The sequence below is a fragment of the Erpetoichthys calabaricus genome, chromosome 13 (genome assembly GCF_900747795.2).
Source record: "Erpetoichthys calabaricus chromosome 13, fErpCal1.3, whole genome shotgun sequence".
Classification (NCBI taxonomy): domain Eukaryota; kingdom Metazoa; phylum Chordata; class Cladistia; order Polypteriformes; family Polypteridae; genus Erpetoichthys; species Erpetoichthys calabaricus.
In genome coordinates, this window is record NC_041406.2 from 49984548 (window position 1) to 50010556 (window position 26009).

The following is a 26009-nucleotide window of genomic DNA, read 5'->3' on the forward strand; positions in this document are numbered from 1 at the left end:
ACTCAAATCATGTCAGTTCTCGGAATATTTGGAATACTAAAATTTATGCTTGCATTTCATCATGAAAATGATATAATCTCATTAATGCATTTGTATATTTTAGGGATACATTCTTAAGTTAAATTATAGCTATTATAGTAATTACACTGATAATATTTCTGTTTTTTATGTTTTTAAGAACATGTGCTATAAGGTTGTAGTTAGCTTTACTCTGTATGAAATGTTTTCTGTATTCTGTACTGTAATTGGTTATGGAGGGATGCAGAAAGAAAAGAAAGGGAAGAGGTGGGGGTTAACACAGGTTGGGGAAGGATTGAACAGCTGCAACAAAGAATGTCTACTGAATTGAATATTTATTGAATTCCATGTTTGTATGAACCCAATATTCACATGCTATTTCATTTAAATCCTTGGGATGTTGTTGTTACTCATGCATATTGCATACACCTTTTGAAGCCTAGTTAAATCTACTATAATGATTCTCTGCACTGCATATACAGATAATTTGCAATAACCAAGAAATTTTTATGGGTATTATGGCAAAGTGGCCTGGGTGTACCCAGGATGTCCTAATGTATGGGATAATTTATCAGCGTATCAGAAAGCAACAAATGGCAATTTTTTTTTAGTGGAAGATTACTAAGTAATTGCAGGTATCCCCTTGGAACATGACTGTTGACATATGTAACTAACCCTCAGACAGTGGCCAAAGAACAATACAATATAGCCCTTCAGCAAATTGGCAGCATGATGAACCACATGTAGATAATAGGCATAGACATATGGAAAATACCTATTATGTCTTTATAAATCAACATGTGGCATCACATTTCCACTTCAGCCTTTCTGCAGTGCGATAGATGTATGTGCAAAGCTCCATAACACTCCTATGTGGAGTTGGAAATATCAAATTTTCTTATCGTAGGGCAGAAGGTTTATGTCAGACTGGTGTAAAGGCTAGTCAGGTTACCATTACTTCCACTTATACTGTACATAGTCTGTTTAATTTGCCAGTTTCTAATTAAAAGATTTTTATTCCATTGTATTTCAGTCACTCCCCTATATATATATATTTGAGAAATAAACACACTGTGAAGTCCAAAGGAGAGTAGGAATTTGTAAGACACACTGAAATTTGTTTACTTAATTTAAAGACTGTGGAAAAATTTCAGATTAAATCAATCAAAAACACATTACCATCAGGCTATTCAAGTGGTGTTTATGTGTCTAATAGAAAGATGTAGAAACACTGTCTGATGTACAAGCACTTACTCTCTTTATTGCCTTATTCCACTTTTGCTTTTAATTGCTTTTGAAATGGTTGCCACACTTCTTAAGACCCTGTCACATTACACAATCTTTCCAACAATTTTCAATCACAGACCTCACTAACATAATATTAGTGAGCTGGAGACAGTCATGGACTGCTCCCATAACTGCGAGCTGTGATGTTTGACATACCCAGCAACTCAGTCCAACCAGTCTGCAACTCACCTCGACAAACTGAAACAGGCTTAGTTTTGTCTAAAGTCATAGTGTGAATTTTGAATGTATGAGAGTTAAGGACCAACACATGCTTAACCACAAAAACAACACATATAATACAGCTAAGAGGAATAAGGAATGTGAGTATTTTGGAACTTAAAACAGAAGAGAGACTTGTATGTCTGATGTCTTGTTTTTTACATCTCACAACAGAATGAAAAAAGAAAAAAGGGGACGGTGAGGAAGCACATTACTGGTTGTCAAAAAAAGGGATGAGCTCCTGGAGATGTGAAACTGTGCTGAAAACCTCCTACTAATCTGCTGACAAGTCTGATCTCCCCTGACTAGAAGCTGTGTAATGTGCCATCGGCTTTACAAACAACAGGTGTTTGATTTTGTTTTCTTGTTTGGTTATTAAATTATGATGTAATGTTTAATATTTTACATTATTTTTCACAACTCTATTTAATCCTAGCAAAGGACCATAAATAACACCATATAAGGAAAGCATTGTCAATCAGTCATTGTCCAACCCGCTATATCCTAACACAGGGTCATGGGGGTCTGCTGGAGCCAATCCAAGCCAACACAGGGCACAAGGCAAGAACAAATCCCAGGCAGGGCGCCAGCCCACCGCAGGGCACACACACCCACACACCAAGTGCACACTAGGGACAATTTAGGATCGCCAATGCACCTAACCTGCATGTCTTTGGACTGTGGGAGGAAACTGGAGCACCTGGAGGAAACCCACGCAGACACGGGGAGAACATGCAAACTCCACGCAGGGAGGACTCAGGATGCGAACCCAGGTCTTCTTACTGCGTGGCAGGTCAATCTATTGTCTTTCCAACAAATTATGATGCTTCAGGGGCAAGATTAACAAAATAGTACTTTTCAGTCCTTTGTGAAACGGCTGATTAAAAGGGTTTTGGGAAACCCATGAAAAAGAACCTTATATGTTATATGCATCTTGTAAAGTTGCTCATCAACCTAAATGATCCATCAATTTTGGGTAACTCACCTGTGAAGGTCAACCGGAACCAGTCTACTTGAGTTTGTGCTATTATTTAGTTTCAGTCAAAATGTAGCATTTCTGACTTATATTTGCTTTTATCTGTAAGTTTTTTCTAGTTACTGTCAGAAACAAAAAAGTTTAGTAATGCGTTTTATTATTTAAAACTATACATGAGCTATAATCAATATGCTGTTTTATAACACATTTGAAAACACTGAAATTTTACTTTCCCTTGCGTTAATCTACAATTATGTGATAAATAGAATGGAATTCACTTTTACTTTGAGTATTTATGTAGGTCATAAATAATGTACATACATGCATTGTCAAACTCACTTAATCTAATTCAGGGTTATAGGAGCTGAATCGTGATTCTGGACACTGAGCCAGTTCATCATATAGCCCACTTGTGAAGAGATGCATATGGAAACAATGTAGGACTGTCAAATAATCAAACAAACATGTATATGGGGGATGTGAGAACAAGACCAGAAACCCTGGGGAAAAATGTACATAGACATGGGAATAATGTGCAAACTCTACACAGACAACTAGGTGTGGAATTCAAATCCAAGGCACATGATCCATGAGTCAGAAATGATAACAATGTGTAACTTTTGTTTTGGGTATGTAAAACGACTTTTTAAAAGTGCTTGCTCTTGAAATTTTGTTTCCACCAATGTAACCAGTAAGACTATTTAATGTTAATTATGTGTTTTAATCCAATATAGCTTCACAATTAAATATCAAAAATTATGTTGTGTTGTCACTGATACAAATTTTAAATTATAAACAATTTTTGAATGTGAAAAATATATTACCTGCTATTAAAGATGTTGCATGACTTTCATTTGAAAATAATGGAGCAAAAATGTCATTTTCAAATGCATAATTATTTATTGCTGTTTTCAGTGTAACTAAATATATGAACTCGGTATAACTGAGAGGAAATACCAGATGCTACATGTGCATAAAACCTTCATGCTGTACATACTTCACTGGTGCTTTTCCCACAGTAAGTGAGAAATATTAATATTTTTTTATTGGTAGAATATGTCCGTTGTTAAACGTATTTATTACAAATTGTGATGCAATATCCCCAGGATTTTAAATGGTTATAGTACCACTCAACCATATTAAATTATTATGGAACACACTCTAACTAATTAAAGTAAATGGGATATTAGAAAATTGTACAATAATTCGCATTTCTGTGTTACAAAGACAAACCATAGGCAGTTCTAATGAAAGTTAGATAAAAGATCAGGTACGCAAAAGCAGAATAATATATAGTGGGAGATGATAGTGTTATAAGACAAAAAGCAAATGTTGAATTTTTCAGTCAGACTTACTAAAAATAATGACCATTCTCAAGAGTTATTCAAAAATTTTATAATGCTTTGTGGAGTCAATGCAAGTTTGATTTTAACAAGCTGGATGAAACCAAATCATTTAATAATCACAAATTCCACAAGAACCTACAACTAGTAGGATCACATGATATAAGCAAACTAGTATTCAGACTATTCAGAATAATATTTTTACCACTTCTTAATGTTAATTGACATAACTGCAGAAGCAAATACAGGTATAAGTAAAGCAAAAACTACTAATTTTTATTGAGATACTGTCAAGAAAGTAAAAACCATAAAATAATAAGAAGTGATCGATAACACAAGTAATAGGGCTTGAAATACAATTATGTTTTACAAGGCAGACATCTCTTTTGTACCAGAAACAATATATTTTGAGCAACAAGAATAAAAATACCAACAAAATTAATAATAATAACAAAGTCGCTCAGTGGATAAATTAAAACTTTCCCAAAAAATATTCTTTTTATTAGCCACACTAAATCATCAAAGTAAACTTATGATCATTTTCTTACCTGATAATATATTATCATTTTTTATCGAGGAAAACTTCAAAGTCATTTCATGCTTGTGCCTGTGAATCATCAGGTGATCTTCTGTGAAAAAACGCTGTTAGGCACAAAAAGCTGGAATTAGTGTGCAAGTCAAAAATGTAAATTATAAAGTTGAACTAAGATTAACCTAACAGAAACAGGAGTAGCTGCAACTCATTGAATGCAGCAATCCTTTTTGTATATGTTTAATATTTACCACTCCAGTTGGAATCATTCTTATTCAATGTAAAAGAATGAAAGCTTTTTTCAAGGAAAAGGAAATGTAACAATTTCAGGCTTGGAGCTCAAAGTAAATGTACTTTTTGATTATTTAAGCTTTTCAAATTACAAGTAACATTTTTGATTTTGTTTTGCTGTAGCCGTGTAAAGCCACATACTGTTAATGATTGATGTCATTTAAAGATGAATTGGTTATGTGAACTGAATAAATTTCTTTAATCCAAAACTTACCTTTATCATTCTTGAATTACAAGCTTTAAAAACTTCCTTGGTAATCATACTTATTGCTGTAAAAATTCAAGCTTGATGGAGATGAAATGTGTATATTTTAAAGTTGTAAGTTATGAAAGTATAATGTCTTAAATCGTTGCACATTAACTATGATAATGTAATTGGTAAATACCAAACAATGGTGTAACCCATGGTGCTGCTGCTTCACAGCTATAGAATTCAGGGATTAAATCATTATTTGAAGTTAGCATTTCCTCTCTGTGCATGCATGTGTTTCCTCCATGTATTCTAGTTTTCTACCACTTTCAAAGAAGTACAAGTTAGGTTAATTAGTGAGTCTAAATTAGTCCAGTGTGAGTAAGTTGTTTGTATAAGTGTACTCTGTGATGGGCTGTCAACCTCCCATCAAAGGCTGACTCCCACCTCACATCTGATGCTGCTGAAATAGACACCAGCTCCCCATGACTCTACACTAAATAAGCTGGTTAAAAAAAAGGATAGATGGGTGGATGATCAAGAATGAAGTAAACATTTTACTTTGAAACAGTTTCTGTTTCAGATACTTTGGTGATCATATCTTTGGTAAAGATTTTGCAAGCATAATAACAAATCCAAATTATATTCAAAATGTTTTCTGTGTTTCTCCAGAGATGCATACCTTGCTGGCTTTATTTCTCAATGAACTAATCTCAACATAGAAACCTACATTATAATAAATAAAAATTAATTAGGAGTCCTGAAAAGAACTGATTTTCTGTAGATGAGATTGACAAATTCAGTACAGCGATTTACAAACTAAGATTGTAACAAAGTGGATCTTAAAAGTCCCATGCACAGATAAAGAAGCAGTTGAAAAAACAGCACTTAAAGCAGTATCTGGAATAACTAGGAGCAAAGCACAAACATACGTGCCCATGAAATGAAACAGTTTACCCCCCTTAAAGAATAAGTGCAGGGAAAAAAATGTACCCAAAATTCTATATATTATTAAAAATTTAACTTGCATGACTGTAACTGTTATATCAAAATTCAGCCTTCACAATTCACTTTCTTGTAATGTCATGCTTTTTTCCTGTTTCTCTCTCATCTACCCTCACATGCTGACTATGTAAACAGCGCTCTACTCTGCTCCTGTATTTAGTGAAAAGCTGTATACAAAAATAAACTGAAATGAATAGAATTGAATGTAAACACTCTCATTTATCAATTGGACTGCTTCATTGTATGACAAATCTGCTACTGTGAAACCTGCTACAAACAACAAGAAAAATAGCACCACAACCACCACAGCATGCCATAACTATTTAATGAATAAAACTATCAAGTACTGAAAAAAATCAGTTAGAATAGCTTGAAATAGAAGTATATAAAACGATAAAATACCTCAAATGTATTTTAAGGTTTGCTAAGCTTTACCTTACAGTAGTGCTAGTACATGTTGGTGATTTTGAAGGTTAAAACATAAAAAAATACAGTACATGGCTTTTTTGCACCAGTCAAACAAGCACTGCATGCCTGCATATGATAAGTGATGTTAATCGCTTTTTTGTGACAGCAGTTTTGAGAATGGGTTAAATTAATTTATTTATTTATTTTAAAAAATTTATTGATTTTATTGTAATCATTCCATAGAAATAGATCAATTTTTACAAAAATAGGATTGAAAACAAATCAACCTCCACCCCTGAGAAAGACAACATGGCCAAAAGAGTAAAACTTAAAGCTAGTAAAAATAAGTAAATTGATGAGTTTAATAAGCGGATAAAGATAAATGGAGAAGAAAAAGAAATGGGAAGAGAATCTTCTTCCTCAGTGGTTTAAGAGCTTAATCTAAAATGTTATTGATTAGATCCTGCAAGGTTTTGAAAAAGTTCTGCATATATCCTCTAAGTGAGAATTTGATTTTTTTCCAATTTCAAATAGTATAAAACACCAGTTACCCACTGACTTAAAAGAGGAGAGTTAGTATTCTTCCAGTTGAGCAAGATAAGTCTACGTGCCAATAGTGTAGTAAAGGCAATTACAGTTCGTTTGTATCTTCTCCACTTTTTGGGTTAATTTAGGAAGACAACAAACTACCTAAATTTAGCTAAATCGTTATGGGTGCTGTGATTGCTGGGCTCATTAAACTCAAAAAAGGCTTCAAACTCCAACACAGGTCTCAAAACGCCAGTGAAGCCTAGAAACAAACTGGGCCTGATCTTAAAACACAAGAAGAAGGCTTGTGGAATATATGGACCAAAAGGGTCCAAACGCATAAATGGAAGAAGGGATTCACAGATAAAAATAATTATCTTAAATAATTAATGATAATTAATTAATTAATTAATAATAATTGCTTGAGAAAAAGACCAGAACAAAGTGAGAATCCAAAAATGGGAGGCAAACAACAATAGCTGGAAACTTATGTCTACACATAGGTGTTGTACACAAGCCTTATGTAGGACTAAAATTGCTCTCATAGCTGCAGTGTTAGGGGGCCCCATCCCTTTAGGTTCAATATATAAAAGACAAAAGAAAAAAATAAAGGACAATGACAATTTAAAGATCAAAGCTGAAATGCAAAATAACTGAAAAAATATAAAAACACTTAACAAAAATAACGGAATACAAAATAACAAGTATCCACATACTGAAATTACAACATAAATCACAAAAACACATTAAAATAAATTAACAAAGCCTATAAAGAATAAAACCAGCTAAGGAATTTGGTAGGAGGAGTGAAATAAGCAAAATCATATATCAAGGTATTTACAACATTTTGGATGACAATGGTATATATAACGGTATAGGTCTACAAATCTAAAAATATCTAAAATGAAGTACTTCTCACTTAATTTATATGGAGTCTTTTTTAAACTTGAGATCAAAATAAGTTTTTTCTTTATATTTGAACAGTAATGTAAATAGCAATTAAACAAATCAAACAGAGAACAAATGTACCAAATAACAAATACGGTTTTACAATGAAACCAGTCTTTCAGCATTGCAAAATGAATTTAAATAAAAGGTTCACAATGTGCCACCTCACATGCGATGCTTTCTCACTTGGAATACAAAATACGCAGCCAGCATAAAATGTGTCAAGTGTCTGAGAGCAGCACTACTGTGTCAGTGTACATACATAGCCAGCAACAGTTTGACATATGGGAAGGAGAACACACTAGCTGGTACATTGTGGAGAGAACAAGATGTGTGTACTACAATTGTCAAAAGTATCAAAAAATTGGTAAGTAGCAACTGCACCATTTAAAAAATTGATTCAATACTCATTTTTAACGGTATCTTTACTCAAGCCTACATTACAAATACACTTCTGGTTCACTCTAGCTTTTGACATTTGAGCCTAGTTGGCTACCAGTGGGTCTGGCTAGAGTTGCAACCCGATTTCAGTATCTAACTTCTCAATTATGGTAACATTAATCAGTACAAGACTGTAAACTCTTACGTTGCATTTGTTGTTTTTCTACTGGTTAAAACTACTTTTTCACATTTACCATATTAATACCAGGGTCTGCAATTATTTTTATCCATATGCCAGTTTTATTCAGTGCTGTACATTTAAGGGCAACACTCTTAAGCACTAGGTGTCTGTCACTCGTGCATTACAGTCTTTTATTTTATTACCAGTAACTGCGCACTGCACAATAGCGTGCAGTGAATACACTTTACTTGAGCATTCATAGTTTCATACTTTTTCTCTGTACATTTAGCATTCATTTGCTCAGAGGTTGATGTGCTTGCTGCTTCCTGAGCAGCTCTTCTTTTCTCTACCCTAGCAGCCTATTTCTTCTCTTCTTTCGTCTGCATCTTTTCACATTAAAACTGATTAAGTCAGTGTTTGTGTTGCAATTACTTAGTACATTTTCCTTAATTTACGCTGGCACTTAAGTCTTCAATCTGCCTCAAGAATGATGTAAGATATGAAGAGGTAGGGGAAGTGACGGCGAAGGTGGTAGGGAATGAGAACGGCGCCCATACACATGCTCCACACAGCCACCCTACTGGCTGCTGCCAAGAGTTGATTCTACAATAAAATAAAATAAAAATAAAAAGAGGAATAACCTTGGAGGTCAATCATCACCCCGAAAGCGGATAGTAGACGTCACGTAGTATATGTGTACCAAATATCAGGTCAATAGTTCAAACGGTTTATGAGCTACAGGTGAATTAAAATCATGGACAGACAAACGGACAGCCACGGTAGTATGTTATATAACAAGATGTGCAATTTTAAAATGATATTTCATTAAATTTACTTATATGATGTAAGGTACTACAACTTGTCAGTGCTCAATTGTATAAATAGTGGCGCTACTTTTTTGTGTGCTTATACACTCAGTGTATTATTATGTATGAAAACATTTCAATGCATAGACAGCACAAAAGACAATGTATATAAATGCAATAGAACATCATCTGCTGTAAAACCATGTGTGTGCATGTGTGATTTACTATATGTAAATGTGAATATGTGATTCAATACGTGCTTCAGCATTTCAATACTGCTGTACTCAAATCATGTGTTTTTTCTAAAAAGCACCTAATTCATAGTCAAGTACCACGTTCCATCAGTCTTTCCATGTTCACAATGAAATTCCACTGTTCATTCTTGCATTTGCCTAAATCACCGGGTCTGCTGAAACATTGCAAGTACAGTTGTGCTTGAAAGTTTGTGAACCCTTTAGAATTTTCTATATTTCTGCATAAATATGACCTAAAACATCATCAGATTTTCACTCAAGTCCTAAAAGTAGAGAAACCAGTTAAACAAATAAGATAAAAATATTATACTTGGTCATTTATTTATTGAGGAAAATGATCGAATATTACATATTTGTGAGTGGCAAAAGTATGTGAACCTCTAGGATTAGCAGTTAGTTTGAAGGTAAAATTAGAGGCAGGTGTTTTCAATCAATGGGATGACAATCAGGTGTGAGTGGGCACCCTGTGTTATTTAAAGAACAGGGATCTATCAAAGTCTGCTCTGGAACAAAGATCACTCTAAGAGCAAGGCGTGTAATAGTCGGCGAGGTCACAAAGGACCCCAGGGTAACTTCTAAGCAACTGAAGGCCTCTCTCACATTGGCTAATGTTCATGTTCATGAGTCCACCATCAGGAGAACACAGAACAACAATGGTGTGCATGACAGGGTTGCAAGGAGAAAGCCACTTCTCTCCAAAAAAACATTGCTGCTCATCTGCTATGTCTGCTAAAGATCACATGGACAAACCAGAAGGCTATTGGAAGAATGTTTTGTGGACGGATGAGACCAAAATAGAACTTTTTGGTTTAAATGAAAAGCGTTATGTTTGGAGAAAGGAGAACACTGCATTCCAGCATAAGAACCTTATCCCATCTGTGAAACATGGTGGTGGTAGTATCATGGTTTGGGCCTGTTTTGCTGCACCTGGGCCAGGACGGCTTGTCTTCATTGATGGAACAATGACACTCTTGAAGGTCACTTTTTCACCCTGTATAAGATCAAGAAGTTTGTTGTTAATATGTAGAGAATCGTTGTTTGTGACACTCAGTATTACTCTTGCAGCAAGTTCTTGGGGAGTCACAGTCGAGAAATTAATATCACCGTAAAGTTGAGCAACTGGGTCTTGTTGTTGTTGTAAACATTAAGAAGGCAGTTCTGCTATTAGTTTTGTTGCATGTATCTTGGACTTCCTGGAAATGTGGATGGTAATATGATCATTTTGCCTACACGTATGTTGTTATTTTCAGCGTTTGCTTGCAGTGCGTCTGATAGTCCTTTGTATTGCTCCACGTGCAGATCTTGTTGATCTAATCTGAGATCGTTGAGACGGGCGCCCTCTGTTTTAACATACTTAACAAATCTTAACAAGTGAGACAACTAATATGAAGCAGAAGTGTTACTTGAGCAATAGTGTATATTTAGCAATTTGGTTGGAACAAAAACCTGCAGCCACTACGGCCCTCCAGGACTGACTTTGCCCACCCCTGATCTAAGGCTTCTGGCAATGAAAACGCGCTTGCATGAACTACAATACATACAGCGGTAACATCGGTATTTTACATTCTAGCACTGCAGGAGACATAGCAGTACAGTGCTGTGCAGTATACGAGTTAAACTTTACATTCTTTTTTTTTGGTAATGTATTAAGCTGAGTTTGAAATTAAATTAAAGTGTTTTGGGGGCATAGTTAGGGTTTAAACTATAAAAATAGGCATTTTTTTTAACCACATTCAAAATTCGCGGTTTCTCACAATTCGCGGGTGCTCTAGGAACGTAACCCCCATGAAATTTGGGGGTGTACTGTACTGTACACGAATATTCTCCCAGCTGACAATTTCTAGCAGTGTCTCGTTTGTACCAGTGTGCAGCATACCACAAAAAGGAACTCTGGCTGAACCATAACATCAGGGATCTAAAGGGCAAATACACTAACACTGGACTAAAATTTTAATATTTTTCACCTTTAGTAAAATGTGTATATGTGTGGAATTTAGCAAACTGGTCCTTGGTCTGGAACACTTTCAGCTCTACTGACTGGTAAGAAACTGCAGCAAATCTTTTGGTGTACCTTGGCACATTGAATGTGATGTTCTGATAGCTTAGTTATTTTTTACTATTCTTTTGTTTTACTCTTTTTGGTGCGTGTCATTTCCTGATCCTTTAAACATTTTGAGTGTTGTGGGACTAGCTCCTCCATCAGTCTAGAACAGAAATATGTTTACTTCTGACTGCATCAATATAGTGCTTATTGCTCATGCTCTGAAATCTTTTAATTAAAAGAAAGAAATGTAACTATAAACTGCTAATTGTATAATTTGTTCTGCTATTGATGAGACTAAATACTTCAGCTTCACTATTCTCTTAAGATAAGATGTTAATTTGTATATTTTCCAAACATGCTCCTATTTGTTTATTACATGAACCTGGAGATCAATCAGTGGGGGCAATAACTTGACCCATATAAATTATTTCCTACACTGAGTTAAGGGCAACCATATCATTTATTGGACTATTTCTGGTCAACAGTATTTGAATATGATGATAAAGTTAGCATCTACCACACTGTTGCTGACTTGCAGTCTATCACAATGGTTTAATAACAGATTGCTGTCTTAGAATTTACATTTTCTGCAAACCAAGTCACTATAACACAGCTAATGAACTAAGAAGAAATATATTCACGTTCCCTTTGTATTAGGGACTCTTCTGAAGATGTGTTGCTTTGCTGTGTTATAAGGGTAGTTTATTTCAAGAAGTTAAATTAGCATTAAAAGTCAAGCTAAGTTATGTCCTTTAGTTTTCTATTTCAAGGTGTATGAATGGAAGGAAAAGACAATAAGCTAAGGATATGAAATAAAATAACCCAACCTGAAAGGAATATGTGCTTAATGGAAAAAAATATATAAGATTAATAGTTTTTTATCATGTTTGCAAAATGCAACTGTCCACACCATTCCAATCAGTTTTCCACATTTAGAGAAAACATAGAATATTTTTCTCAAATCTCAGCCTAAGAGAACCCATAAACAAGTGGTATAGCAGTATACCATGCAACAAAATCTCTAATAGGTTTATGTTCTCTCTGCAACAAATTATGCCAGGACCAGAACAAGCTGTTTGAAATTACTATGAAATTTACAAAGATTTTTATAATACAACTAGCTTTGATACCTTTATTAGACAGGTAATTGAATAATTTAGAAATAATTGCTATCTCTTGCCCTACATGTACTTTTAGCACCTTTCCTCTGTTTTCACGTGTATCTGAATCTCTCTTCATGGGCACTCCCTTTCTCAAGTTTGTTTCTGTAAAGCTTGCTTCTATGACTGTTGAGGCACCTTTCTCACCTTCTGTCTAGTTTTATACCTTCCAGCTTTGAAGTTGACTCTCTCAGCATGCTTCCTTAATCCTCTTCATCCTCTTCACATTCAAACTTTATTTTCTTTGCGTCACCAAAGCCAAACTGACCAATCACACCAAAACCAAACTGACCAATTCGATTGCTCTGAGTGAACTGGACACACAGACAATAGTGTTTTATTCTATAGTAGATGGCAAACCTCCAAAAGATATCACAAAACTACTCCAGCTAGAAGCCAGCTCTATATACTGTACAGAGATACCAATTGCAGCATACTTTTACTAATACATTTTAAATGGTTAGGCCAGCACAAAATGATATTTAATTACATGAGACTATCATAGACTTTAAACAGATTACTCTTCACTATGTGATCCAGGATACCCCAATGTCTTCTCAAATGCATATATATACTGTATGCTTTAAAAAGTAAAGCTTTCATTCCAATAATTAAGTTGTTTAAGTTGTTAATGACATGTTACTAACACCAATGAATCAGCCTAATAAACTGACAAAGCATCCTTTTTACATAATAACTCCTTCACATGTTTTCTCTTTATACAGTGCACTATATATCTCTTACTAGCTGGCCAATTCTGTGAAGCGGGATGTGTTGAATGAGGAGAAGATGATGAATTAGGAGAATGAATGGGATAATGATATTTGTTGTGGGGAAAACAGAAGGATCAAGCATTTTTAAAAATGGAGGTGGCAAAAGAACTGAAAAAGATGAAGACAGATACAGCATTGGACGCAACTAGTGGTGTTAGAAATGCTGAAGAAAGCAAAAGGTCTTGAGTTGAATGGTTGACAGACTTAAGCAAAATGACTGTATGTGAAGGAAGGATTCACAAAGATTTGAAAAGAAATATGCTTATTGTTGTGTACAAGGAAAGGGCAATTCATTGCAGTGTGGGTGATATCAAGCATTCAACTTTTTGGAGCAGTTAATGAAGTTTGTTGAGATAGTGGTAGAAAGAAACATGGATCAAATGAAAATTACTAAAATGTGGCTTGGTTTCAAGCATCAGAAAATGACAATAGAGGTGATCTTTGTTGCCAGGCAAATGCAAGAAACAAACTGCATTATGCATTTGTAGAATGGTGATGTCAATGTATGAGGCAGTGAAAATTTTGAGGTAATGGTGAGGCAGGGATCATTTCTGAGTGTATTGCTTTCCATGATGATGATTTGATTTTGATTTTTGATTTGATATACCTTATTAATACCTGAGGAGAAAGTGTCTTTTCTATTGCCCTCTGGATTATGGAGGTAGTGGCCAGAGATGTGCATGAACGGTTTATAAGGGAGCTGCTGTATGACCATGATCTTGTTTTGATGACAAAACCTCAAGCAGAATTGAAGGAGAAGATACTGAGATTAAAAGTTTATTTGGAAGTGAAAGGCCACAAAGTAAATGCAGGAAATATCTAGAAGAGGAAGGGGCAGGAGGCATGCTCAAGGCGAATGCATGGTCATGTGGTGTGTGTAATAAAGCTGTTGGGAGAAAGCCAATCCAATGCATTGTTTGTCAGAAGAGGGTGCATAAAAGAAGTTAATAGTGCCAAGTAGAGTATTCAGGCAACAAGTGCAACCATTGTTAGTAAAAGGTGTGTGAGGGGGTGAAGAATATTGATCTATTAAGTGCAAATTTAAATTTTGCAATGGGGTTGAGTTGGATAAACTAGGGGAATTTCTTCTATTTACAGTAGGTGAAATGTTGTCTGTAGACAGAGATGAAGGCATAGCTGTGATAGGCAGGGTGAAACCTGCATATAAGATAGCCTGGGAGCTGACCTCCATTTTGACTTCTAAAGGACTCTCTAATAGTAAAACTGGGTGTGGAGTTAGTATTTCCTTTGGAAGTGAGACATGGCTTATTAAAGTGGAACATGAAGCAAAGCTGCAAATAAGAGATACTAAGGATCAGTTGAATGTGTGGAATGTCATGGCATAAGAGGAAAACAAATGACAAGTTAAGAGAAAGACCTGGTTAGAGATAATTGGCACTGTCCTGAGTAGAAACAGACTAGAATGATTTGGGCAAGTGGTGAGAAACATCAGAGGCTGACTGGATGAAGAAGTGCACGAAGATGAAGGTGGAAGGAATTAGGTGAAGAGGGATGCCAAAGAAGATGTGGTTGGAGGTGTTCTCAGATCATATGAAAAAAAACTGGTCTTACCCAAAGAATCCTGATGATAAATGGGAGTGGAGGAGAAAAGATTTCATAGTTAACCAGAAAATGATTATTAAACCAGTGATATGTAAACTGTATTACACATCCCAGAAACCTTCGAAAAAAGGATCAGACTAAATTCAGCATCCTAACAAGGGGGAGGTTTATGAAGGAAGCCACTAAGTGGAATATAATCACCATGAAAGAGTTTAGTGACCGAGTAAAACTGCCAATAATTATATCTGGGGTTGTTTGTAAAAATGCCTTGCATGGCAGAAACCATTATTTAAAAATTATTCATTTTAGGTGGGTCCAGAAAGCAAGAGTGAACAAGATGAAGTGAACAAAATGTCATGTCATCAAGTGAAAGTAATAATCAATCCTTCTGTCCAAAATTACAGAGAGATAGAAGATAAATCCAAATATTGCCCATTACCCGACAAATAATATGTTTTTAATGAAGCACATTGGTAACAGTGGTAAATCAAACCAGCTGAGAATAAGGAACTTGTTAACAGATGAAAAAATGGATAAAGCACAGTACTAGAAGTAAGTTTGTTTCATTCTATTACAAAATTCAAGCACAGGGTAAAAGCAACACTGAAAGTCTTTTGAGTGTTCCTGTCCTAGAAAGTGTGCAAGCATGGAAGACACCTTCTCTATCAGATATATCTTGTTACACAGCTGAAGATGATTAATCCAAATATTAATGTGCAGGTTTTCACATTTCTGCCATCAACAGATGTCAATTCTGGACTGAAACAATATACAGTATGTAAGTAATCCAACAATATAGGTAAAGTGGAACACTTCACAACTTATTGTTATTGTGCCTAGCATTAGAAAAACTAGCATCAGGGCAACAAGAAAAGCAAGGTTTATTTATCTTTAAAAGTTACAAAGATAAAGTACATACACTTTAACTGATATGCAATTCATTAGTACAGTGCCTCACTCTGCTTCAGTTCCTTTCTTTCAGAATTTTAGCATTGGAATACTGATGCATTTTATTTGTGAAATGTTACCTGTTAGTCACGCATATTCTACAAAACATGCTTTCCAAATAAAGCTATATCATGTTTTAGGAATTCATGACCCTGACTAAGCATAACACTTTGTAGAATTTTCTCTAGTAACCGTAGCTGGTGATGATATTTTTAGGGTAAAGCTTCATAATGTACATTAATTACATTCTGATGGAGTGCTATTTGCCAGCTACTCTTTGAAAAAATGCTATAGTGATTTCAAGGTTACATGGAGAGAAATGTCTGACAGCATTTTTAAGTTCTTGCCAATGTCTTTCATTTGAAATAAGTTCAGGATTCTACTGGGATAACCAAGAACATCAATTTTCTTACATTTAAGCAAATGAAGAATTCTTTTGGCAGTATGTTGAATCACACACTTCATTCCCTAACTTTCTAGAAAATGAGCACAGATATTTATCCACTATTTTTCTGTATTGTGTTCTAATCATCTTTCTTTTACAATGTGACATGGAAAGTGTGCAGTGTCTGATCTGCTCCAAAAATATCACTTTGTGTAAAGGCTACAAAGCACCTCTTAATTGCCATCACACTAAAAGAATTTTTTCTGTATATATAATTCTCCTCTGTACAATGTGTTGAAAGCAATATGCAGGCAAAAATAATAGGATTTTCAATCCAGGGCTTTTCCTCCCCACCCTCTCAAAGAAACGTCTCTTGTGGAATGTCATGGAGATTATAGATCCATTAATATCCATTAATATCTACAACTGCACCTTAAATACAGCAAATAACATGTGTAACTAATGTAGAGTTAAAATTGGTTTTGCAGTAGTTCAGCAAAAGAGCACCATTCTTGTCTAACAATAAACAACATACAGCCAGATCTCGGCATTGCAGTGGTTCTTACTTTTCCTGTTACGTACAGCATATTACACTAAGCTTCTGGGAAAGTTCCATATGTTTCAAATGGTTCTCTACTCTTCACCAATGAGTGCTTCTGTGTAGGCAAACCTTTGATTTGTTTAAAATGTTCTTTTGTGCTCATTTTGTTGCTTTGTTTTAAAGACATCCACCCTACATCAGGTCCATACAAAGAGAGGGAGTATTTATTGGCACTGATTAATTTAATGCAAGTACTCCCCTTTTTTCCATACAGACCATCAACAAAGTTAACTTCTGTGATATTTTGGATTTTAGCATATTTATTTTATTTCCTGATTTTGTGCAAAATGTTGAAAAATCCCCAAACTGATTCGCAAAGCTTTGTAAATCCATCAAGGACAAATGATAATCTGATCCATTAGAGACTTGAAATATAACTTAATATAACAAAATGCTAAAGAGGTCTTGATATCTGAGAATTGAGGTAGATTTTATCTGGAAGTAGAAAATTAATATATGTTCTAAACAAGACTTTTCTTATACACTGCTCAAGAAAATTATGGGAACACTTAATTATTACAGTCTAACACAACGTCAGTTAAGCTTCAGGAATATCAGTCTGTCCAATTAGGAACCTGCTATGGTGCAAATAAAAGTGGCAGCAGGTGCACTGGAGAGGCAACAGCAAGACAACCCCCAAAAAGAGAATGGTTTTATAGATGGTGGCGACAAACAATTGTTCTCTCTTCATCCTTCCCGACTGATTCTTCTCTAGTTGTGCGTTTTGTTAGTCTCCTTGTCTCTACTGGTAGCATAAGGTGGTAGCTGCAATCGATTTATGTTGCACAGGTAATCCAGCTCATCCAGAATGGCACATCCATGCATGCCGTCACAAGACGGTTTGCAGTGTCTCCCAGCACAGTCTCAAGAACATGGTGGAGACACCACAAGATGAGCCATGACATGAAAAGCGCTGGACAGAGCTGGAGGAGGACATCAACCCAGCAGCAGGACTGGTATCTACTTCATTGTGCAAGGGGGGACAGGAGGAGCACTGCCAGAGCCCTACAAAATGACCTCAAGCTAGCTACTGGTGTGCATGTTTCAGACCAAACTGTCAAAAACAGACTCCATGAGGGTGGCACTTGGGCCTGATATCCTCTAGTGGGACCTGTGATCATAGCCCATCACTGTGCAGCTTGATAGGCATTCACCAGAGAATACTACAATTGGCAGCTCCGCCTCTGATAACCCCATTCTCTTCACAGATGACATCAGGTTAACACTGAGCACGTGACAGAGCCTGCTACATCATCCAGCATGACTGATTTGGCAGTGGTTCAGTGATGGTCTGGGGAAGGATATCCCTGGAGGGTTACACAGACCTCCATTTGTTAGGCAGAAGCACCCTGACTGCTGTTAGGTACTGGGAGGAAAACCTCAGAGCGATAGTCAATGCTTAATGCAACCAGAGTGTGTACACAGTTTCTGGATGACAAAGGCACTGATGCCAATGACTGGCCCACATGTTCCCCAGACCTGAATATAATTGAGAACCCTTGGGACGTTATGTATCGTGCATCCAACGCCACCAGGTAGTTACACAGACTGTCCAGGAGCTCACTGATGCTCTGATCCAGGTCTGGGAGGAGATTCCCCAGGACACCATCCACCATCTCATTAGGACCATGCCCAGACATTGTCGGGAGTGCATACAGGCACATGAGAGCCATAAACACTACTGAGTCACATTATGAGTTGTCGTGAAGAAATTCATGCAAGTTGGATCAGCCTGTGATTTTAATTTTTGACTTTGATTTTCAGTGAAATGTTGAATCCAGCGCTCAATGGGTTGGTGATTTTGGTTTCCATTAACCATTTTTACATCATTTTGTTCTCAACAAATTATGCAGTATTATTCAGTAAAGATTTTCCACTTGAATATTTCATTCATCAAGATTCAAAGTGTTATTTAAGTGTTCCCTTAATTTTTTGAGCAGTGTATTTATTATTTTTGTTTAACATTAAAAAGTCATATTTTCACATTTATTCTGGGATGCTAATTCACGGAATATATAAATTACATTGCACAGAAATGCTGGGCATCAGTGGGCCTTCTGTTGTCTTTTATAAGGAGCATTACTAGCAAAGAGAAACTTCACATTCTTGTAAACACTGTCCGGGAAATGAATGACTGATTAATGTGAAAACCAACATGTGAAAACTCTTCAGATTTACCCAGAGTTAAGGCTGCTGGTTGTTTGTACTAGGCTGCAAAAGTGTAATAAAGCACTTTCATATACAGACAAGATGACTGAATGGTAAATGTTGCACTCTTGAATGATTCACTGAAGAGAGCTAATGCACTTTGAAATATCAAAGTTTCAGCAATATGGCAAGATGTTAGCGCTCAAGAGTAAACAGTACATAAGACAATCTAGCATGACAAAACAAAAGCAGAGATATCTGAAGCACATCATAGAGGCATCATTTTAAGTAAGTTTTCAAGTATTAAGAAATGCTGGTAAGTCTCCTTGGCATAACTAAGCAGAAAAGAAAAGAGGCAAGGAGGGCAGGCAGAATGGACAGGCATCACCTGACACAAATGGTAACCTAACTTCTACAGCTCATGCTGAACAAGAGATTTGCTGTACCTGTTAAAGAATAGTGGAGGGCCATCTTTTAAAGAGTAAGCAAATGATTAAACAGTAAAGTCTTTGCAAAGAAACCAGTGCATGAAGATGTTAGTGACACAAAATTGTAAACACAATCCTCTCTGTTATTGGATCGCGAATATATACTGTAATTAAGCAGTGCATAGATCTATATATTACATTTTAATTAAAAATGCATTTCATGCAAGATAACAAAATAGTCCAAACAAACTTCTCAGACATGGGAGTCAAGCTGACATATTCTGTTGATTATGATTAAAGATATGAGCATGGTATTTAAGATTTAGAGATAAGAATAAATGAAATGTTATAAAATGTCTTAATGCTTAGGCTGAAATTATATGTATGTCCCCAGCTAAAATTGTTGACAATGGTGCCATATACAGTGCATCCGGAAAGTATTCACAGCGCATCACTTTTTCCACATTTTGTTATGTTACAGCCTTATTCCAAAATGGATTAAATTCATTTTTTTCTTCAGAATTCTACACACAACACCCCATAATGACAACGTGAAAAAAGTTTACTTGAGGTTTTTGCAAATTTATTAAAAATAAAAAAATTGAGAAAGCACATGTACATAAGTATTCACAGCCTTTGCCATGAAGCTCAAAATTGAGCTCAGGTGCATCCTGTTTCCCCTGATCATCCTTGAGATGTTTCTGCAGCTTAATTGGAGTCCACCTGTGGTAAATTCAGTTGATTGGACATGATTTGGAAAGGTACACACCTGTCTATATAAGGTCCCACAGTTGACAGTTCATGTCAGAGCACAAACCAAGCATGAAGTCAAAGGAATTGTCTGTAGACCTCCGAGACAGGATTGTCTCGAGGCACAAATCTGGAGAAGGTTACAGAAAAATTTCTGCTGCTTTGAAAGTCCCAGTGAGCACAGTGGCCTCCATCATCCATAAGTGGAAGAAGTTCGAAACCACGAGGACTCTTCCTAGAGCTGGACGGCCATCTAAACTGAGCGATCGGGGGAGTAGGGCCTTAGTCAGGGAGGTGACCAAGAACCCGATGGTCACTATGTCAGAGCTCCAGAGGTCCTCTGTGGAGAGAGGAGAACCTTCCAGAAGGACAACCATCTCTGCAGCAATCCACCAATCAGGCCTGTATGTTAGAGTGGCCAGACGGAAGCCACTCCTTAGTAAAAGGCACATGGCAGCCCGCGTGGAGTTTGCCAAAAGGCACCTGAAGGACTTTCAGACAATGAGAAACAAAATTCTCTGGTCTGATGAGACAAAGATTGAACTCTTTGGTGTGAATGCCAGGCGTCACATTTGGGGGAAACTTGGCACCATCCCTACAGTGAAGCATGGTGGTGGCAGCATCATGCTGTGGGGATTTTTTTCAGCAGCAGGAACTGGGAGACTAGTCAGGATAAAGGGAAAGATGACTGCAGAAATGTACAGAGACAGCCTGGATGAAAACCTGCTCCAGAGCGCTGTTCACCTCAGACTGGGGCGACGGTTCATCTTTCAGCAGGACAACGACCCTAAGCACAAAGCCAAGATATCAAAGGAGTGGCTTCAGGACAACTCTGTGAATGTCCTTGAGTGGCCCAGCCAGAGCCCAGACTTGAATCCGATTGAACATCTCTGGAGAGGTCTTAAAATGGCTGTGCACCGACGCTTCCCATCCAACCTGATGGAGCTTGAGAGGTGCTGCAAAGAGGAATGGGCGAAACTGGCCAAGGATAGGTGTGCCAAGCTTGTGGCATCATATTCAAAAAGACTTGAGGCTGTAATTGCTGCCAAAGGTGCATCGACAAAGTATTGAGCAAAGGCTGTGAATACTTATGTACATGGGATTTCTCAGTTTTTTTATTTTTAATAAATTTGCAAAAACCTCAAGTAAACTTTTTTCACGTTGTCATTATGGGGTGTTGTGTGTAGAATTCTGAAGAAAAAAATGAATTTAATCCATTTTGGAATAAGGCTGTAACATAACAAAATGTGGAAAAAGTGATGCGCTGTGAATACTTTCCGGATGCACTGCATATTTTAAAAATCCTAATATGATTTATCTCCTCATATACTCTAATTTTCTGCTGAATATCAGAACTTAAAGTGTTTCTATCATGATAGGTTTATGATTTGATGGTGGTGAAACAATAGACTGAATACTACAGAATCAGCAGAGATGTACATGTTGCACATCCCCTCATAAGAACCGCAATTTGCTTCCTGTACTACACAACACTTGAAATGTTAGGATTAAATTACTTGAATTCAATTTATTTTATAAAGCAACCTTAACCAAATACATTCATTTACTAAAACAGAAACTAAATGACCTTGCAATATTTACAAACATAAACAAACATACATATCATGAAAGAATCAAAGCAAAAGGTGAAAAAATTGTAATATAAACTGAACAGTCAAGGAATATACAAACAGAATAAATTATATTTTCAGAGTAAATATCTACTTTCCACTTTTATGGTTTATTATTTTGCTTTTTTGATCACCTACTGTAACGAAACTGCAGCCATGCTTCAATCTGTTATTGTAGAAAAATCATACCATAGAATCCATGTACAATTATTATATTTAAGAAACATCTGTGCCTATTTTAAAACACCTGATTAAATTTTGCACTATCAATGTGTTTTTCTCAAAACAAAGGGACTTAATGCGGAAAGCATCTTGTGATACGTTTCTATATATTTTCAGTGATACAGAGTGACACCCCTTATCAAATTACTTGCTACATATGTGGCATTGTTTCCACTGCACTCACCTGGGAGCAGCCTGGGGCGCTGCAGACAAATGGCCTTTCTTGCTCCAAATTCATCACTGACACTTCATAAAGCTAAACATAAGACATGAGAAAAATATCATGAAGAATCCTTAGGGCAGTTTTTCTCTAAACACTTACAGTTTGCTTTAGATATGTAATACAAGTAATGGAGATCGTTAAAGAAAATTGTGTGGCTGGGGGGAGGTTAATATTAGTTATATTTTGAGTTACTAATAAGGGCATTATCTTGGCTAGTAAATGCAGTGCCTAAACTTTGATCACTATATATTAAACTATGTTTCTGTGCATACCTTTATGTGTGTGTGTAAACCAGAAACTCACATTTGATATATACAGTATGTTGAGAAGTGTCAGTTTAGCAAACTGAAAAATCTGACAGGTATTTAGGCTTAGTAACTGAGTTCAACCATACTGAATAATAACTGTATTGTACTATGTAATTGACCTCCCAAAAACAGTGCACTGTTCAAAATTGCCAGTACCCCAGTTGTCACAGCTACGTCAACTGAACAGAACTAATAATGTGAAGTATGTTCAGGTATCATTTTCTAAGAACAACACTAACATAACATTGTTAGACCCATTTAATGTAGCTCTGGGTCAAAGGGGAGGGGGAGCCCATCCCGACAGTATCAGGGTCAGGGCTGGAGCCAACTCTGGGCAAAGTATCAGATTATCACAGGGCCTACTCACACAATTTTGAATCGCAAAGCAACCTAACCTGCAAGTCTTTAGGAATATGTAAGGAAACAGGAGTACCCACAGGAAATCCCATGTAAACATGAGGAGAACATGCAAAGTCAATACTACATAAATAATTTGTAAATAACATTAGCAAATAAACATAGTGGTAGATGATAAAATAATAGAAAATATTGTTCTATAATTGAAAAACATTAACAAAGCAGCTTAGTGCAACACAAAAAAAATAAATATTAACAATGGTAACATGATCTTAACCCTGTACTATAAAGTACAGTATGGATGATGTTCATAGACTTTATGTAAAAATTACAGTGATGAAAATTTAATGCATGTGTTCAATATTAGTACCTCTAATAGAGGCCAATTCATCCTTATAACACTATAAGTGGCATCTGAACAACAAACAATCACCAACTACTGCTGAGGTGATAAATACAACAGCACTCAGATCTCAAAGTCACAGATGACGACACTGGAAGAATATATAATCCATATGATAACCAACTTTCAATCATTAAACCAACACACAACCAATTTTCTTGTTCTGAAACTGAATGCTTACATTTTGACAAAACAATGTGATTTCCAAAGGGTTTGTTGATTCAAAAATGTCTTATAAGGCAGGAGTTCTCAAACTCAGTCCTTAGGACCCACTGTGGCTGCAGGTTTTTGTTCCAACCAGATTCATAATCAGAGACACCACCTGATAACATTGATCTCATTTAATTAGCTGTTTTTTCTCTTATTCTGCAGTCAGAAAAGCACAGCAGCATGATTTTTACATTTATAAAACATTTAGAAATATTTCTGCTTTTTCAATAGATTTAAATGCTTAAACTCTCTTTTGTTGATTTCATTATATTTTGCCCTTCCTCTGTGCAGTTTTCCCCCTTCATTGTATCTTATTTATGGCAATTAAAAACAAGCAGAGCAGACACCCAGGCAAACAACAATGAATAATTAAGGGCTGCAACTACTTTAGCGTTAGACCCTCTAATTAGTAAATAATAGATTAATTAAACAATTAGAACACCTGGAAAAGTAGAATGAAAATCAAGATGAAAATATTGTTTAACAGAAAAAAATACATTATTTCCATGTAACTGCTTGCTATATTTATCTATTTATTTTTTGTCAAGCTTAGTTTTTTAATATCTATATTGTTCCCAAAACACAGAACTTGGGAAACAACAGTTCACTTAATTAGCCCAGGAGTCCAATTAAAAACAGAAGCTGGTTGGAACAAAAACCTGCAGCCACAGTGGGTCCCCAGGATCGAGTTTGGGAAGCACTGTTAAGGTATGTGCCAACTGCTGTAAAATGCTTCTACTTTTTTGTGATTAATGCATATTCTTAAATATTGGTGGACCATTTATTATATAAATAAATATCCAAAAGACAACAGTGTGTTGGCAGAATGATCAAAATTCTGCCATTTGGTTTCTCTAAACCTTAGTTGCTTGTAATTTTGCTTAGTGACATGAACAAAAGCTAGCACAATTGTATATTTTTTAAAAGACAGATAAAAGTCTTTCCCTAGGCATGGGAATTATCACAGATATCTTAAGACTTTCAAACAGATTACCGTGAGCTTGATGATCTTATGGATCCCATCCAATTCCAGTTAAATATCTGTCTGTGAAACCCTGTTACTACTTTCACAATCTGTCCATGGTTCTACATTAGCAATTTTGTCTTTATTCAGTTGTGTATGTTGTTACTTCACTTATTACTCTTGAGTCTATTTGAATTTATATATTTGATTAATTTAATACAAAATTTATAGCATCTGGATAATTTCACTAAAAGTCTGTTGTTCCATATCTAGAAGTTAACCCAATGATGATGAAAAGGATTTGGATGATTTTTCGACTGTAATCTTAAAACTTCATTGAAACTTACATGGTTTATTACTTTTTGACAATGTCATCTCCATTTGTTTATCCAAGTTTTATAACTGGTAATTATTTTTTTCTCTTTCTGTTGTTTGATTTATGATTGCAGCAGTCACAACTTTAATGGCATCTGTCATGACTGCACTAATAGTGGAAAAGATACAGTAGTTTGTGATAGTCTATCTGTAGAACAGGACTGGATAGGTAACTTGTGAAACTGTTCGATGAATTAGAAAGTATGAACAAATGCCCAGTCATTAACATGAAATCTGTATATGATTAATCAAAAAGAACAGAAATATTTAGGGGGTTGAGGATTCACCAGGGAAAGAAAAAGTGTTTGAGGGAAGAGAGACAGGGGCCTCGCATTGATCATTTTCTGCGAAAAGGGTCAAATCAGTCGAGTGAAGCTCAGCAGCTGGACGAAAACCATAGCTTGCAGTGCATCAACACCACTGTCATGGAGGATGTAAACTCAAGCACAGAATTAACAGTGGGACAAACATCAGCGGTGGATTCCACCCAAACTCCCAGACCTGCAGTCGAGCGGAAACTTCCAGGGCACAGGCTGCGTGTGAGGTGCTAGGGAGAAAAAGCTGTGGCAGACGGTGAATTCTGACCTGACCTTAACCCTAAAGCAACTTCAAGGCACAGTGGATAAGAAGTTGGAGAGAATGGGAGACATTATTTATCAGTACGGGGCAGAACGCTTCAGAATACAAGAACCAAAAGGTGCTAAGCAGGCCCCAACCCCACCAGTTTCCAGGAGGCAACAGGAAATTAAGCGTCTCGTTCAAGAAAGGAGACGACTTAAGAAACTTTGGAAGAAGGCCTCTGGAGTGGAAAAGGAGGGCATAAGCACTCTCCAAGCTGACATTAAAATCCATCTGGCATCCCTCCGTAGAGCAGAGAATCTACGGAAACGAAGAAGGAAGAAAGAACAAACAATAAGTCAGTTCTACAAAGATCCCTTCAAATTCCTAAAGACTCTTTTCACCAAGGAAAAAAGTGGAGTTCTAAAAACAACAAAGAACAACCTGGAGGAGCAATTGAGAACAACACACTCTGATCCAAGGCGCTATGAACACCTGGCCATCCCCTCAGACATTCCACCAATCGACCCCGCAGTACATCAATTTGAGATTGGCCCTCCAACATGGAAAGAGGTGCAGAAGACAGTCCAT

General features: G+C 36.2%; 2 protein-coding genes across 5 annotated transcripts in view; both read right to left on the minus strand.

The window, feature by feature from the left end:
• The window catches only part of tax1bp1b (Tax1 (human T-cell leukemia virus type I) binding protein 1b), a 1153251-nt gene that overhangs the window by 521584 nt on the left and 605658 nt on the right, over positions 1 to 26009 (minus strand). The gene's annotated exons all lie outside the window — the stretch shown is intronic.
• The window catches only part of creb5b (cAMP responsive element binding protein 5b), a 403670-nt gene that overhangs the window by 294796 nt on the left and 82865 nt on the right, over positions 1 to 26009 (minus strand). For 2 of the 4 annotated variants that reach the window (XM_051935766.1, XM_028818226.2), the window contains exons 2-3: positions 22205 to 22276; positions 4392 to 4485 (exon numbers count right to left, since the gene is read on the minus strand). In XM_051935766.1, the coding sequence (XP_051791726.1) occupies positions 4392 to 4485; positions 22205 to 22276 (166 nt within the window). Of the gene's footprint in view, positions 1 to 4391; positions 4486 to 22204; positions 22277 to 26009 lie in introns of those variants that run through there. The other 2 variants (XM_028818224.2, XM_051935768.1) reach the window with 2 other exon arrangements.